Raw genomic sequence first — 17,235 nt, forward strand, 5'->3', positions numbered from 1 at the left:
AAAAAACATCAAAGATATTTTTACACTATCAACAAATTGATTTGACCCGCACCGTATAGCGGGTCAAAATCAGGATCAACGAAAGTGTGCAACTGTGTACCGATTTTTTTTTTATTCCTTAATATTATTTTATCATTTTCATCGTCACCACAGTCTGTTTAGGGGCCCCACGTTTCCTTCTCTCAGTAGAACTCCCTCCCTTCAAATCCCCCATTCCTTCTTCCATAAGCAAAAAAACTCCCCCTCCTCCCTCAGACCCCTAACCACCATCAACCATGCAAGAACCGGAACTTCACGATTTATCCGACGACCCCGATTACGCCGCCTCTCTTCAACAAGTACAGCACTCAATCAATCACTCACTCACATTTTCACTAAATTCAATTCAATTCACAAAACACCTTTTCTTTAATCATCTCCGTGCCTTCTTGTTTTGATACAGGGATCGGCGAGCATGATGATGACGCGGAGCGACAGCGGAAAGAGTACCTCGTCGAGCGTGCTGGAAGGCGCAGAAGTTGTATACCTGAAAGATAACGTCACAATTCATCCTACTCAGTATGCGTCCGAGAGAATCAGTGGTCGACTGAAGCTTATCAAGCAAGGCGCTTCTCTCTTTATGGTAATTTAATTAGGTTTTTATTAATCAGTTTATTGATTATCTGTTTATATGTAACCCTGTTTAGCGTTTTTTCTAAAATGGGGTTGTTGTTTATGTGATGGCAGACGTGGATTCCGTACAAAGGGCAGATTACGAATGCGGGGTTGTCAGAGAGAGGTTGTGGTTCTGAACTGTTAATTTGGTGAATTATGAGTTGTGATGTAGAGGAGTAAATGTGACATGGTTTTGTTCGTGTAGATAGGAGTCTTTATACCATAAGGGCTGTGCCTTTTACGGATGTGAGGTCCATTCGTCGATATACTCGGACGCTTGGGTGGCAGTACATAATAGTTGTTTTGTCATCAGGTATATATGTTTTTTTTCCTTCCTTTTAATGAAGGCTGTAATTTTCAGTGATAGAGGATGTAGAATTTTTAACTGTCCGAAGGTGCTTTTAACAAATTGATTAAAATTAATGGATAATTCTACACTAGTCTTGAACTTACAACTCGGTGTTGTTGAGTTGTAAAGGCCAACAAATCGAATGTTTACATGCAAGGATAAAAAATTATGTTATCAAGGTGGTTATAAAAAGTTTTCAACCAACTACTACTTTCTTTCATTTTTTTGTTACAAATGAAACCATGTTTTCCTACAAATGAGGCTTTTTGTTTCAGTGTTATCACGTGATTGGTGAGCTTTTCAACTCAACCATGTTGTGTTGGAAAACCAGGAATAGTGTAGAATAACTAATATGAATAAAGGTTTTGAATTCTCTTAGTCTGATAAATGGTCAATGATTCAGGTGATGGAATTTAAGATGTTTGTAGTAAGTGTTACTATGTCTGATATTTGTTAGAGCACAAACATCATATTTTTCATGGATTTTTCACTTTTTACGGTCTGCACTTACATGGAACTATCAAAATTGCACAGTGTGATGATTGAAGTGAGATTCTGAAGAAATCGGGACTTTGTAGTGGCAATTTGAGTATTGTATGTTATCTATTTTTTCCTTTTGGATATTTGTTTTGAGGAGATGGGCTTTATTTTATATACTTTTTACCTCATCAAGGTATGATTAGTTCTATATCTATTTATGAACATCTACTTTTATTTATCTTTGGTTAATTTTATTGCGAGGTGATTGTTTCTACTTTTATGCACTATTTTTTGTTTGGTGTATCTATGCCCTATGTTGAAGGTTTTGAGTTTTGGGGGTGTGTTGCAGGACTATTTCTCTTAAAATTGAATTATCAATCCTTGGATATATTTCTCTTGATTTTTAAAATGGAGGTGTGTTGCAGGACTCGCATTTCCTTCACTTTACTTCTACAATGGAGGAGTCAAAGAGTTCCTTGCTACAATAAAGCAACATGTTTTTATTGTGAGGTTTGTTATTGATTTACCTTTCATTTTGAGACTCTCTATGCATAGTGAAGGTGCACATCTAGATATTATAAGAGCATCTTTAATATACTAAATTTACATTTGTTGACAAAGAAATTAAAATAGATCAACTGTTCATTTCATTGTGCTAATCTTGTTCATCCTTTCAATATTCATAGCACTGTTCATTGGGCAAATTTCACTTCTAGGTCCCTCGAGTTTTATATCCTTTTCGACTTGATCATTCAACTTTATTTCGTTTCAAATTGTCCTTAAAAGTTATGTTGTCCTGCCCCATGTTTTTTTATTTCCTTCAGATTGCATGCTATCACATGTCCAAGGTGTCAAATAATGTTCCAGCATTAAATGAGAGGTCAAATTTATAGGATGGGAATTTTAGTTATTGTAAATAAAACAATTAAAGAAACAAAGATCAAAATTAACATTAACATTAACAAAAAAAATAACAACTCTTTTCCCATCTTTATTTTTCAAAAGGTGCGTAAAACTACGCTTTCATCCTTCAATTTTTTATTTTTTATATTTGGTCTTTGCTAAATTTTATTTTTTTAATTTTCTTTCCTTGGATCTTGAGAGAGGCGAGAGAAACTCGTTGTAAAGAGAGAGAGGAGAGAGAAAGGGTTCGGTTGGCCACATTCCGATAACAAAAAAGGCCGATCTTCGTGTTATTGGGTTCGTCTTGGAAAGGGAGTTCAATGGTGGTAGTGTTACCTTTTGAACATGCTAGAAAAAGTAGATTGGAGCCTGCAAAGTTTTTTAAATTCGGTTTTTAGAGTGATTGGGGTTGAAAATGGGTTTATTGAGTTTTCTTTGATGTTTTTTAGGTGTTTTCAGGTTAAAACAAATTGAAAATTGAGTTTTTGAGGTTCAAAAACCCAATTCCTGATTTTCGATGATTGGAGAAGGTAACAGTGGATGACATGTAGTTTGCCTACAGAAGACTTGTGGTCTTCACAATTTTTTTTAAAAAGAACAATTACCTTTTTTTAAAAACAAAACAAAAACCTAATTCTTGATTTTCAATGATCAAAGAAGGTAGCAGTGAACATGTCATTTGCCTAGACAACGATGTGTCATCCGCTCAATTTAGAAAAAAAAACAATTTTTTAAAAAGGGAAACCAAGAGTGCGAGCCTTGGCGTTTGCCTTTTAGGTTAGCATGCAGGCTCGTCTTCCTTGCCCAATAGCCCTGACTTTTGTTTTCAATTGTTTTAATTAATATCCTATGTCATTTTTTAAAAAAATTGACCAAATTAACTATTTTTAAAATAATAAATATTTTTGGCTGGTTTCTGTGATTTCAGAAAACCTCCACAACCTCTAATAGATTATTGTCATTTATTTTTAATTTTTTTCCTTAGATTTAAAATCGATTAGTTGTACATGTATTATGCATTTATAAAAATAAAAATTATATGTTCTTAACAACCATAGTAAATCTCTAAGATATATAAAAAATGTATAATATAAAATGGGTAGTTGAGGTAAAATATTTGCATTTATGGAAAAATTCTCTTCCCACTTTAGTCTTTAATTAGCGCTAACAATTTTTTTCTTCTTATTTATCAGTTAATATGTTTTTTCATTCGTTGTATTACACACACAAATCATCTTTCCATTCCTCTTTTAACAAATTTAATGATATGAAAAAAACTCATCTATAATGATGGCATCTTTTTTTTATTCTTTTTCTTTTCACTATTAACTTGTAATCCTACCCGCAACACATCACATGACATTGGCTAGTGTTGTGCTATGCATGGAGCACATTTTATAAATAGAATTGACTGATTTTTTTCATTGTTTATTCTTGGATGCCTTGTTTTCTAATCTGTTGGGGCTATGTGGTGAGAAACTGCTTCAAGGTTATCTTTGAAACTTTACCGGGATTAAATGAGCTCCTTGCATTGTAAGGTATAAGGACCAAAGCCTGGCTGGCCTTGCTTGGGCTATGGCCAAAGCACATTTTGGCCTTATGAAATCTTCTCTCCTTGTAGAAATGGGTTGGACGGGGGGTTGTTGGTTCTCTATCTCTTAAGGCTGTTTCTGACAGAAAAAAAAAGAAAGAAATAAATGAAACTACCAGTTTTTCAATAACTTGTAGGTTCCTTCTGCAAACATTGTTGTCTGGAAAGGGAAGTTTAAAAAGCATAGGAAAAGGGTAGCAGCATGAAGTTTGTCCCGTCATGTCTTGTGTATAGTTTCTGATATGAAAGAAATGATAATACTTTTGTGGTTTAAAAGTTCTAGTACAAAGGTTGAAGTGAAGGAGCTGTCTTCCTCACCTATCTAATGGATGATTTCTTTGTTTTGCCATTTTTCTGTCTTTCTTCTAGGGCTTTATGAGTACTCTTACATTTAGGAGCTGGGTTTTTTGCAATTGTTCTTCTCATTGTGGCTCCTTTTCTTTTGCCTTGTTTAGCACTCTACATATTTCCCATATGCTTCTGTGTTGCCCCTTTGCTCAATTTTTTTCTCCTATCAACTTAAATAAAGGAGGAATGTTGTTTAACATGAGCGTGGCATCATATTGTGTTCATGTCAAGCATGAAACCTCATGTGAGCTGTGATGTTAAGTTATGCTTGACACATTCTTTTAGATTAAGTGCACACATTTTTTATGGTGGACGTGAACCTACTTACACCTTGGAGACCAGGCATCCTTCAAAAGGATTAAGTGGAAAAAAAGAAGATGATTAGAACATAAGTGCCTTCTCCCATAAAGGCCCGGTCTTTTTAAAAAAATCTTATTTGCTTGTTTTGTTTGTGCATTTCAGGATATCTTTTCAGTTGTAAGATTGATTTGTTTATGAGGTCCTTAAACTTGCTTACTCTTACATCTATCTGATCTTATTTACCATCAGAGATGCCATTTCTAGTAATCTTGTTGCTGTCCATCAAATTTATAGGTCATTAGAAGATGCAAATGTATTCCTGGTGAATGATTTTCAAAATCCCTTTCAGGTGCGGTTGAACATTCCTTTGTTCTCTTTTAGATAACTGGTAAACAGAAACTGCCTGTCTTTAATTGCAAATATTGCTTTTAAAGGTTGGTTTGCATAGACATTGGTTTCTACTAGGTTGTGCCATCTCAGTCATTTCTGTTATGTTTTAGTGTGTATCCCCTGAATTAATCTAGATATTCAAAATCCTGATATGTTTGGTTGACATGTTTTTATGTTTCATTTTGCCTCTGTTCTTTCTTTCTTTCTTTTGATGATTTTTAACTGGGTTTTGCAGAGAACTTTGTCCTCTTTAGAGTTGCCTGTTTCTATTGCAAGTAGGCCATCTGCATCTGTTTCAGATGGTGGTGAATATTCATCTTATGAACTCCAAGGGAGGATTGATGGCAGCATTCATGAAGACATTCCCAGGCCTTCTCAAAACCATGGGAGGCAGAAGCACAAGAGTCATGATCCTACTCGAGATCTAACTATCCAAGTACTGGAAAAATTTTCTCTTGTGACTAAATTTGCTCGGGATACAAGTTTACAACTGTTTCGTGAAAGTAATAGCAATGGCTATGGTGCTATCGAGAGGAAAAGTTCTAGCCACTCTCCCCCTGATATCCCCCATGAGGCATCAATGGATGCAAAGGTAGCTCCTGGGGAAGGTCCTGTTCCCTCAGATCCTCTGGAGGTACCCTTTTCTCTACTTGAGCAATTTTGAATTTATTAATATTTTGGGACCCTCTGGAGTTTAATTAAATTATTTGTCTTCTTGTGTCCTGCTCCTAAAAGGTGATATATTTTTTATTACATTTGATGTGTACTCTTTATAACACACACACACACACTTCTCAGATGACACATAACCCTTAATGTGCACATCATCATTAGGTTTGCATAAGCATCTGAAACTGGTATTGGCATAGTATTTGGTACTATATCTGCAAATTGCATTAATTTATGCCATTGTGGGGCTTTTGCGTGTGGGTTTTCGACAGTGATGTTGCTGAATATTTTGTTCTTCTTACTTCTGTTTGAATTATATCATACAGAGTTTTCTTGCAACTTTTGAATTTGATGTATCAAATTTCTTTCCTTGTTTTGGCTTTTCTTCTTGTGCTGAGGAAATTCATTATATGGCAATACTGATTTTGTTAGCTGGTGAACGGAATGGGGCAACCAATTCTTTCTGTTGGTAATGTATTGCTTTTTAAAAGAGGGCATGGCTGACTGGTGCAGTACCGGGTGCACCAGGAGTTCACAAAGACTAGTTTTGGCCTGCAAGCTTACCATCAAGTCCTTAGCAATAGCATGGATAGTAATTTAAATCCACCATTTATCAAAGGTTTGAATATGTTGTTACTAAGAATCAAGCTATTTGAAATGGGTTTTACCAATGGGAACTTGTTGGAAACGGTTGGTATTTTTCATGTATTTAATAAAATGTATCAAAGCATTTATTTTGAATGTGGTCAAAACAAAATTTTCTTGGGAGCCCAGACATTGCTTTTGATTTTTTTTTTTACATGTTTATGTTGCGAGAAGAAAGACTTCAACAACCAACAGAACTTTTCCTCTTAATAGCACCATAGCCAAAATTTTGTTTAACTTTTTTAATGTTCCCAAGAAGAAAGTTCTGTTGGCGCAAGGAATGGATCTTCTTACATTTGAGGAAAAGTTCTGTTGATGTAATTCTTCTCGAGAAGTTGGTGTAATCATTTCAGATCTGTTGGTTGTTAAAGTAGGTAGGAGCCCTAAGCATGAGTCTTATATTTAAGGGTTTTGCCATAGTAGCACCTCGTATTTCATATTGTGATCCAACTCAAGGACCAAAACACGGATGCCATTATGCATTACATATACTTTTCATGTTCTTGACTTGCTTTTAGAAAGTTAGATTGTAGATCTCCACGTGCTTAGTGTTATGTAGCTTTTCCTTCATGTAATTCCATTGCTTCCATTAGAATATCAAAATGCCACAGAAGAAAAGCACTTGTAATTGCTGACTGCTTGATTCATTAATATTAAGAAATTTAAGATAATAATGACTTTCCTTGGGATGATCAAAACCGTGTTTCATGGAATGTCTTTTTTCCTATTTGTGTTGATCAATAAACACAATCATTCTTCTTTATAGAAGTGGGATTTATTATTTTCCTCACATCTTTGTGGCAGTTCGATAAAATGACACTTGTATGGGGAAAACCAAGACAGCCTCCCTTGGGGTCTGAAGAGGTAAAGCTTTTTTGCCTGAAGATAAATTCTCTATCGCCTTTAATGATAGATCTGTCAATATGAATGTCTCTTTTTCAGTACTATTAAATGTTTGTTTTTCTTGCCTTTTATTTTGGTCTCAGTCACATCCTTGCATTGACCCAACTACTCTTTTATCTGTAAACCATGATAGTCTTTGGATGCCTGTGATTTTTACAACTCTGATTTGACATTTACTGCGATTTCTCAATCTTATTTTTGAGAAGCTCATGTGCCAAACTCAGTGAGTTCAAGGGTTTCAGATCCCACCCTGAGAAACTACTGTCATGGTTTGTCCATTTCATATGCTGTAGCTTCCCATTGAAGATGAATTTTATAGTACCTGTGGCCCTTAACCCCGTTTGTTTTTACTCAAGACTCTGAATGTACATGCCACTATTTTTTTTTTCTCAAAAGTTCTTTGTATTTTCAGTGGGAAATTTTCTTGGATTCTGAAGGGCGAGTCATCGATTCAAAAGCCTTAAAAAAGAGAATATTCTACGGGGGAGTTGAGCACTCAACATGCAAAGAGGTTTGTTCTTTGCTCTCAGCAAACAGTTGTTTGCTGAAACTTTTTGGCTTAATATGTTAATCTTCTTAGGATTAACAATAATGAATATAGGTCTGGCCACTTCTGTTGGGATATCATGCTTATGATTCAACATACGCTGAGAGGGAATACCTCAAGTCAACCAAAAAGTCAGAGTATGAGACAGTAAAACAACAATGGCAGGTTTGTTGCAATTCTCTCCTTTTCATATATTACTGTGTGTTCATGAAGCTGCTTGGTATGTCCCCCCCCCCCCCTCATTGTGTGTTATTGAGGATGAAATTGTGGTTTTATGCGCAGGCTTCAAAGCTGAAGTCTTCACCTATTGTTTTCTATGCTCTTATTTTTCTTTTCATTTCTACTTCAACTGATTCATGTAGCATGCTATTTTGTTGCCGGCATTTCACTCACTTGGGTTTGGAGGATACTATTAGGTTTAATGATCGTTAATGCATTGTTGTGGAAAGGGAAAGAGTGATTTGCTTTCATGTTGTCTAAATTCCTATTTATAATAATCAGCTAAATAGAAGGCACAACAAGAAGTGCAATTTTGTTTCTTTTGTTGATTATGCAAAACCTTCACAGATTGGGTGCACAGTACACTCAAATAAACCATGTGTTTGTCAGGCTTTTGGCTCAGCTTTCCTTCTCTCATAATCAGCTAAAAGGAGTGCTTTGCTTTCAAGTGCAATGGAGCCAGAGAGGCTTTAAGACCCAGTCCCAAACTAGTTTGAATTAGCTACATGGATTTTCCTTCTTTTTTTTTTTTGCTAGAATTTCTTGGGCTTGGTGGAAGTTATGTTGTACCATATCTAGGCTTTCACTTTTTAAGTTCAGATAGATGATATTTTTCTGTTTGTCAGTTTTTTAGCCTAATTACCTATATTGTCATTGGATGATTGGAAATTAGTTTTGTTTGTCAGGACAAGTGCAATACTACTTTCTAATCTGATTGATGACTTTTTTTTCCACAAAAAAATGCATGCTTTTATTTGTTCTATTCAGGAAAAAATGAGATTTCATTTTTAAAGTTAGGTTTAACCTTAACTATGATACTATGTTTTGGTCTCTCTGGTATGTGTCAGAACAGCTGGTTCTTTCATGCATCTCTAACAGTTAGGGTCATTGCAATTCGTCTAATCTATTTTTAAGAAGTTTCTTTTGAGCTGTAATATGTACCTTTTCTTTTGGCCTTGCAGAGTATCTCTACTGAACAGGCAAAGAGGTTTACAAAATTTAGGGAAAGGAAGGGCCGTATAGACAAAGATGTGGTATGCATGAAACTACCATAGCTGTTTTTCGAGATTTAAATTATTGATTTTACTACATAAAATAAAAAGATAATTTAAGTTAATTTTAATGGTTGTTCTGCTGTGTTCAAGGTGAGGACTGATAGAACGTTGTCTTTCTATGAGGGGGATGATAATGCAAATGTGAATATCTTACGTGATATTCTTTTGACATATTCCTTTTATAACTTTGATCTTGGTTACTGCCAGGTAATAACTTAATTTGTGCAATTATTTGTTGAAGGAGATGCTGTTTGTTATCCTTTGTGACATTTATGGAGTCATTATTTTGTATTTGGTGGTTTTTTTTTATATTGCATTGAAGTAAATTTGGAAGTACCATAATACATGTTAATTGCATTCAAGGAGATTGGTTCTTTGTGCAATTTGCAACTTTTGGCGCGTAGCAGTGTTGCTTGATCTTGTTATCCCTTTCTACCTATACTCCTGTTTCTACACTTCTTTTTCATGTTACTTCTGTTTCGGTGCTTTTTCATGCGCTTTATATTGTATTCCACGTTTTCTATTCTCATTCTGATATGCATACTGTAAATAAACAAAATGGTTTCAATAAGGATAAGTCTAGTAATTCTTAGTTGCAGTTTATCTTAGTGTAGTTTCCTATGCTCTCATCCAGGCTCAGAAAACATTAGAGTGGGTAAAAGATTACCTCTTTCCTATTGGGCAAAAAATGTTTAGTGATTACATTCAAGACCTTTTTCCCCTCATGCTTGAGAAATTGGTCTATTGGGGATGCTGAATATTCATGTCTATCCTTTTTTTTTTCTCAGGGTATGAGCGATTTACTATCCCCAATTTTGTTTGTGATGGAGGACGAATCAGAAGCATTTTGGTGTTTTGTGGCACTGATGGAACGTCTTGGACCCAATTTTAATCGTGACCAAAATGGCATGCACTCTCAGCTTTTTGCATTATCTAAGGTCTCCCCTCTCCCTACAAGTCTATTTTCTTTCTCTTTTCATCCCTGAAATTCGATTTTGTTTTTTTTACCATGCATCTCTTGGATTATATCCATCGTAAATTTAGATTCTGTTTTCTTAGTGAAAATCAAGGCCCTTTTGGCTTAATTAATTATGATGATCTTCTGCTTGTGTTACTGTAAAATGGATATCAAATTGTGAAGGCTAAATGATCATTATGTTGGGGTATTACAACTGTGGATGAAGGTTAGGTGGTAGCTGGATTTTCAGTAAATTGTTCTGATGGGCCACAGTTACAAGTTGAACTAACTTTTGCTATTTTTGTGGCAGCTGGTGGAGTTGCTTGATAGCCCATTACATAACTATTTCAAGCAGAATGATTGCTTGAATTACTTCTTTTGTTTCCGCTGGGTTCTAATACAATTTAAAAGGTCAGAATCATGGATTATTTGTTCCTCTTTTCCCGCTCGTAGGATTGATGGATGTCTTTTTAATGAAGCTGCTGGCATACCCTTTCAATGCATCTTGTTTTTCTTGCAATTACAAACATAGCATAGGGGATATACAACAGAATATTTCGCTCATATACAAGTTAAAAATATATTTGATGCTGATACCAGTTTTGGATTTTCAACTAGTTCAATTTAGCTTCAATTTAAAATTATAATAGTAGTTAGTATATTTTTGTTTCACCAAGATGAAGATACTTGCATGCATTCTGAGATCTCTGAATCGAAAAAACTCGAATGCTGCTGGTGAGGGCTTGAGTTAGTGATGAATGGTATATACTTCACTAGTTTTCAATACAACTTCAATCTTCAACTTGAGAAGATTGATACATAATATAAAAGAATGCTGGACAATATACAAGAGGTGCATTTTTTTTGTGACTAGTATGAAACCAGTTTTGCGACAAGATGCCCACCGGGAAAAACATCTCAAATATCACCGTGGTCCAAGTTGTTACTAAATTCAGTGATGTTTTCGTACCCTTAGTATCAAAATGTGAATGCTATGCAATGCTCTCTTACTGCTGGAGAAGAAAGGAAAGGAGGTGTTATTATTTATTTATTTATTTCTCACACTATGAATCGCCAAATCTTCAGGGAATTTGAATACAAGAAAACAATGCGATTGTGGGAGGTGTTATGGACCCATTATTTGTCTGAGCACCTGCACCTGTATGTATGTGTTGCGATCTTGAAGCGGTACCGCAACAAGATTATGGGGGAGCACATGGACTTCGACACCCTCTTGAAATTCATCAATGAGCTGAGCGGCCATATCGACCTTGATTCAACTCTTAGAGATGCAGAGGCTCTGTGCATATGTGCTGGTGAGAATGGTGCTGCTTGCATCCCCCCAGGGACACCACCTTCGCTGCCTATCGAGAATGAGAATGCTTTACTGTATACTCAAGAGGAGGATGAAGTACTGTGATCAGATTCTTCCCATTGGTACGATATCTTCAGCATTATTTTTTGTATTCTTTATGGAATAGCTGTGTATAAATGTTGATCTTTCAAAATAAAATGTTATCAATCAAGTAATCATCAACTCCATTTTCTATCTTCCCTAAATTTAATCGTGTATAAACTTGGCTGGACCAACGTGGTCGGACCCTCGTTATTTATTATTGTTTTTTGTTCACATTTCCCAAAGAAAGGGATATGCTTTTGTATTGTTTTTGTTATATGTGGCTTTGAGTTTTAATTTATTTTTTATTAAAATTTAAAAATTATTTTTTGTTTTAAATTAATATATTTTTTAGTGTTTGTAAATAATTTTTTTTAAAACAAATATTTTTAAATAAAAAAACAATTTAAAAAATATTAATGACTGTCAAATAGCGTGATCTTACCGTCAAGTGAAATCATCTTTGATTTATTTTGATCGAAGCCTACAAGTTTCCAGGTCGTGCTAGAAAAGAGACATCGACGTAGGGATGGCTGGACATGGGTGGTACCTATCAGCCGATTGTGATGTTTTTATTTTCCTTGGGCCCTCCTTTGGAAGAAAAAATAATGGGATGAATGCTTGCTTGCGTCAAGATGCTGATAATTTTGTCACGTTATGCTTCACTTCAACCCCTTACCTTGTAGCCTGCAACTCCATTGCTCTGTTCTGAGGATGTCTTCGTTTTTGTGCGACTTGCATTTGCAACTCTTAAGGGTGTCACGCAGGCTAGGTGACGGATTTCTGATTCTGAGTGTCATGCTACTTGATCTTAACCATTACATCAATATTTATTTATTTTCATTTCTTGTGTTGTAATTTTTATTTTCATGTACATGGGACTTTGGATTTTTTACTCGACTTGCATGTATCACAGGAGGAGTCTATTTGAAATTATGGTAGATGTTACTGTTTAAAGTACTTTTTATTTATAAATATATTAAAATAATATTTTTTTATTTTAAAAAATTATTTTTGATATTAGCATATTAAATTAATCTAAAAATATATATAAAAAAATAAATTTAAATTTTAATAAAACGTAATTCCAATCGTGTTCCAAAACATGCTCCAAGAGTGTCACCTGCATGGGGCCATACATCTGTCTGAAACATATTTATCGCTAAAATATAATGCAGAATCCATAAAACAATCCTGAACAGCGCAGGAAATAGCACAGATTTTCCTATTCCATGGAGAGGTCAATCTTGTACTATTTCAAGTAGAAGTGGTCTTATCAGATGCAGGGTCATGCATGAAGTCTGATATCATAAACTATGGCATGACAGATTGTGCGCCCATCTGTAAAATGACGTCTCACCAGTCACCAGTCACCAGTCACCAGTCACCAGTCACCACCACAGCCTACTGATTCAAACAAAACAAAAGAATCCCAGTAGGCTAAGAAAGGCTCGTCGTCAAAGACAAAAGTAGCATTGTTGTCTGGCACCATTGGAGACTCTATGTAGTAGTTCATCATGCTCTGTGCATCTTGCTGTGCCCATACATCACTTACAGCGCTTCTCTCTTCTTTCTCTTGGTTCTTCCCTTCCAATTCTTCAGTGCTGCCTATTGGACTCGTGTTGCCGGTGGGCTGGGAATCGCCAAGTGCTCGGAGTCTCTTGCTTTTGTTCTCCTTGGTGTTATTGTCGTCCTGATCAGGGTTCGAGTCGGTACCTTTTCTTTTGCCTGAAGGCAATCTCTTGTTCAAATGGGTATTCCAGTAGTTCTTCACCTCATTGTCTGTCCTACCCGGAAGTCGACCGGCTATAAGTGACCACCTGCACGATGCAACAATAAAAATGAAATGAAAGCCAGACAAGTTAGTTGTTATATAACATCGATCTTCTAATCGGCATTGATGAAGAGGCAGGTTTTCAACGAGGACAAAGCCAAGAAGCACCGAGCCACTGACCGGTTACCAAGAAGCTTATGCATCCTAATTATCATGTCTTCTTCTTCTTGGGACATCCCACCTCGTTTAATATTGGGTCTTAAATAATTCTTCCACCTTAATCTGCAGCTTTTGCCACCTCTCATCAAACCTGCAACAATGCAAGTATAATAATTAATATCCCACCTGCAGCTTTAAGCTAAAAGAAAGAAAAAATCAGCCCAGACTTTAGGTAGACTAAATCATCAAAATATATTGACCTTTATAGTCTAGTTTAGCTTTATAAAGACCACTCCTTTTGTGCAAAGAGGAGTTTGCAGGTTTGTAATCGAGTTATACAATAGATAGAGCTAAGTACCTGATTTCTTAGATACAGTTGACCAGTTGCCTTCACCATGAGTCTCTACATATGTTTTCAGGATCAAGTCCTCCTCTGGTTTCCACAAACCTTTCTTGACCTTAGGCTTTGCTTCTTTACTTTCCATCTCTCTCTCTCTCTCTCTCTCAATGTATCTGTCTTTCAAAAATACTTGAGTGGAGAAGAATTGTTACAGAGAAAGGTTTATATAGAGATTAAATTTTGCATGTGTGGATGTCACTATCCACCAGTAAATACCAAGCTTCACCCGTGCGTCGACATATAACACTGTTACTTGCATTAGAATCCCAAAATGGATTGATTGGCATGAGGGCTCTGTACATGTTTTGCTTCACTTTATCTTTTCCAAGGCATTGCCACACTGTAAAAGCAAAGCAAATCCCAGTTCCACTTTCGTAATGAGAGTAGAGAGGACCCAGTTAAACGTACGTATGCAGGATCTGGGAAGTCCAACGACCCCGATGTCTCCCCCCTCCAGCTGCATGCTTTTGTGCTGTAATCTCAAGGTACCAAACAGTCGCATGGAATTTTCTTAATTAGTTATGGTCGTATTAAGTCACTTTAAGGGTTGCAGCTTGCAATAATGCATCATCTGTCACACACTTAAGATACACATCACATGGAACATGGACTGGTCGATGACAGGCGGAGGCATGGCAAAGGCTGGGGTGGGCTTTAGCCTAGATCAAGATTTTATCAATATTTTTTAACTAATTTTATGTAAAAAAAAATTATAATTCTCAATCAACTTATCAAAAAATTCTAAAAATTTACGTGGAGCCTTCTAATATGATGCTTTAGTTTAGGTTAAAATTTTAGAATTTTTGGAGAAATTTAGAAATTTGATGAAAAATTACAATTTGATCAGTTTTACGTTATTGGAGGTAATTTTCAATCCGACCATCAGATCAAGTTAAAATTTTACGAGGGATCTTAAAATATATCGAATAAAATCTAGTTAAGAGTTTAGGATGAATGGAGCTTGATAGTGCTAACAAAAAAAGAACCCTCAAATAAAAGCAAAATGACTCATTAAGAGTAAAATGGTTATTTGCCATTAAAAAATAAAACAAATAAGCTCCTCCTTCCTTTTATATGTTGCCGACTAAGCAGAAGCAGAATAAAAGAAGAAAGAAAAGAAAAGGTGAGAGAGAAATAGAAAAAAGTAAGAGAAAAACATAAAAAAAATTCAAGAAAAAAAATAAGAAGTAAGAGAATAATCTTGTAAACTTACAAAGTCCAACTTATAAAACACTAATTTAGGGAAGAATCAAGTGAAGAAATAAGAAATTAAAATAGAAAAAAAAATTAATTACTTTGTTTTCCAGTTGACATATGATTGTTATTTTATCCTGGTTGAGGGGTTGTTATAATATTGATTCAGATTCGATTATAGATGAATTATATTCTACAAAACATCGAAGAATGTAACTTTAATAGTGAGTTTATTTTTACTTTCACTTTAATTTTATGTATTTTCAAATTTATTTTTTAATATTTTGGATAGTGTATTTAAATTAAAACTTTATTATTAATTTTAAAAAATCATGTACTTGAGTTAATAATCAATCTTAAAAGATATTTATATATTTATTTAATACTTCAGGACAAAAAAATTTCCTGGCTCCGCTCTCAATCCCTCCCAAGTTTAAATTTTAGCTTGTATCTTTCAAGGTTGTATCTGGCCAGAATCTCAGTACAAAAGGAAAATATACATAATAGACAAAAACGCATTTGATTAGACAGAAACAAAAATTAAACATGTTCTTATAATAATTTTCGAGTGAATATTGTAAATATAAAAAACACGGGAAATTAATATTTCTTCTATCTTAATTGTTTCTGTATCTTTTATCTAGAGAAACTGCATTCAAAACCCAAGAGATTGGGAGATTGGGAGACCATGGATGTCCACATTGGATACCATATATAAGGTTTATTCTACTTTATTAGGAAAAAAAATATTAACCAGTCAATCCAACGATCATGACGTTTACATATTGAACTAGTTAATTTGTGTCTAATCCGATAAATTTCCGTAGCTTTCTTTCGGGGGAAAAAAAGTGGATATTTCTAAACTAGCTAGTTAGATTTGGTACGTGTTAAAGAAACTCTAGCTAGATATCATTGAGCTTTACAAGGCAATAAGAGCAGAATCACCCATGGTGAAATGGGAGTGTGAGAAATGAACAATGACACCACTACCTCAAGGTACACCAGCCTTTTTGGTTCGAGTCCCACCACAAGAAATGCCATCTAGTTGGCTCATCTCCCGATCACTTTTTTCAGGTGCACCTGAGTTATAGGGGATCAGAATGATCACACTTCACCGTTCTCTAAGAAGCCAAAACATGTCATCTCATTTATCATTAATTATTGCATCTCTCTCATCATCATTATTTTATTCGTTCCTTTTTCGAGAATATAATATAGGCTTCTCCTTTCCAAACCCTTGGCAACAAACAACGTTTTGGACCGTATGCAGGTCTAAGAAAACGAAGAACCAGCAATGATTTTAGCCATCATTGTGAAGGCGCATGCAAGTGATGACAATGGGCTAGGTTTCACAAAAAGCTTCGGCTTGTTTCACATGGACATGTGATTCTTGATGAGTTGCAAATGGGAAAACAAGTTTAGTCTCTCACATTTTAATTAGAGATGGCGATCTTCCAATTAATTTACCGTCCATCTTTCAACCAAGGCAATTAGTTTTATTTTAGGAGAATATCCAATTAGTCTATTTATTTCTTCTCATTTGGGCCACTCATTTCATTTTAATGCCTAGCTAGCAAGGTTTCCTTTTCCAACTAATTAATAAAATCCAATTCTAACAATAGTTTGATGAATTATTTCATTTTCCTGCTCTTTGTCTTTAAATAAAAACTTTAAGGGCCGGTAATCTTGTGATTAAAAAAAATATTAAAAACAATATTTAAGAGGATTGATTAAATTCTTTTCAATGTACCTGGCAAATATCATGAAATCTGTGCCTTTACTGTTGGTTTTTAAAAACTGGAATTCAGTCATCGAGGTAATGGTAGAAATTAATCAAAATGAAAAAGTCATGGTCAGATTCAGTGTTAGAGAATAGAAAATATGAACTGTTTTTTTCTCTTTCCCACAAAGTGTGTGCTCAATTATGAAAAAAAAAAAAAGAAGAAGAAAGAAACCTTTGTGTGTGATCAGCGTGGACTTGACTTTATTAATTACCATTGGCAAACATCATCATCAACATGATATGAAAGGTTTTAACTCCAACAATCAAAGAAATTATAATAAAAAATAATATAAACATATTTTGAAATCTATTATATTTACGTCCACGCATAGGAAAAAGGAACTGTTAAACGAGGAAAGTGGCCAGCTTGAAACTCATTTCTGGTGTTATATTCTCTTGTAGGGAGAATTCTGTACTGCCTTGCTTTTTTCAGTCATTATCACCATAGATGTAAATTTCTCCAAACGCCCCGTGTTCATAACACTACAGGATTAATAATCACTGTGCATGGAAAGTCA

At 35.0% G+C, this 17,235-nt stretch overlaps 2 protein-coding genes across 6 annotated transcripts; one reads left to right on the forward strand and one right to left on the reverse strand.

Moving 5' to 3' along the window:
- The first annotated feature begins 148 nt into the window (after positions 1 to 148).
- On the forward strand, positions 149 to 12,348 carry LOC118052092 (uncharacterized). 5 transcript variants are annotated; one of them, XM_073406240.1, is made up of 16 exons: positions 150 to 338; positions 443 to 622; positions 727 to 778; positions 860 to 967; positions 1,909 to 1,993; positions 4,875 to 4,974; positions 5,251 to 5,649; positions 7,134 to 7,193; positions 7,645 to 7,743; positions 7,834 to 7,944; positions 8,961 to 9,032; positions 9,144 to 9,260; positions 9,842 to 9,991; positions 10,322 to 10,422; positions 11,098 to 11,448; positions 11,891 to 12,348. In XM_073406240.1, the coding sequence occupies exons 1-15, from the start codon at positions 276 to 278 to the stop codon at positions 11,429 to 11,431; spliced, it is 2,031 nt and encodes a 676-aa protein (XP_073262341.1). In that variant the 5' UTR covers positions 150 to 275; the 3' UTR covers positions 11,432 to 11,448; positions 11,891 to 12,348. The 5 variants fall into 5 exon arrangements, with proteins under 5 accessions (XP_073262342.1, XP_073262341.1, XP_073262340.1 ...); XM_073406239.1 differs by having other exon boundaries at positions 11,906 to 12,348; XM_073406238.1 differs by lacking the exon at positions 11,891 to 12,348 and having other exon boundaries at positions 11,098 to 11,560.
- Positions 12,349 to 12,549: 201 nt separating this feature from the next.
- Positions 12,550 to 13,881, reverse strand: LOC118052093 (transcription factor MYB82). The gene is made up of 3 exons (XM_035062921.2): positions 13,699 to 13,881; positions 13,362 to 13,491; positions 12,550 to 13,227 (listed from the first exon to the last, which is right to left on the reverse strand). Exons 1-3 carry the CDS (start codon positions 13,823 to 13,825, stop codon positions 12,792 to 12,794), a joined length of 693 nt encoding a protein of 230 aa, XP_034918812.1. The 5' UTR covers positions 13,826 to 13,881; the 3' UTR covers positions 12,550 to 12,791.
- Positions 13,882 to 17,235: the final 3,354 nt, after the last annotated feature.

This window comes from Populus alba, chromosome 18 (genome assembly GCF_005239225.2).
Source record: "Populus alba chromosome 18, ASM523922v2, whole genome shotgun sequence".
In the NCBI taxonomy this organism is placed as follows: Eukaryota; Viridiplantae; Streptophyta; class Magnoliopsida; order Malpighiales; family Salicaceae; genus Populus; species Populus alba.

Bases quoted from the DNA above. Each gene is read 5' to 3' on its own strand.
- LOC118052093 (XM_035062921.2), bottom strand. From the start codon at position 13,825: ATGGAAAGTAAAGAAGCAAAGCCTAAGGTCAAGAAAGGTTTGTGGAAA. The intron at 13,492-13,698 runs GTACTTAGCTCT...GCATTGTTGCAG, and splicing joins AACTGTATCTAAGAAATCAG to GTTTGATGAGAGGTGGCAAA. The intron at 13,228-13,361 runs GTCAGTGGCTCG...TGCATCGTGCAG, and splicing joins CATAAGCTTCTTGGTAACCG to GTGGTCACTTATAGCCGGTC.
- LOC118052092 (XM_073406240.1), top strand. From the start codon at position 276: ATGCAAGAACCGGAACTTCACGATTTATCCGACGACCCCGATTACGCC. The intron at 9,261-9,841 runs GTAATAACTTAA...TTTTTTTCTCAG, and splicing joins TTGATCTTGGTTACTGCCAG to GGTATGAGCGATTTACTATC. The intron at 9,992-10,321 runs GTCTCCCCTCTC...TTTTTGTGGCAG, and splicing joins AGCTTTTTGCATTATCTAAG to CTGGTGGAGTTGCTTGATAG.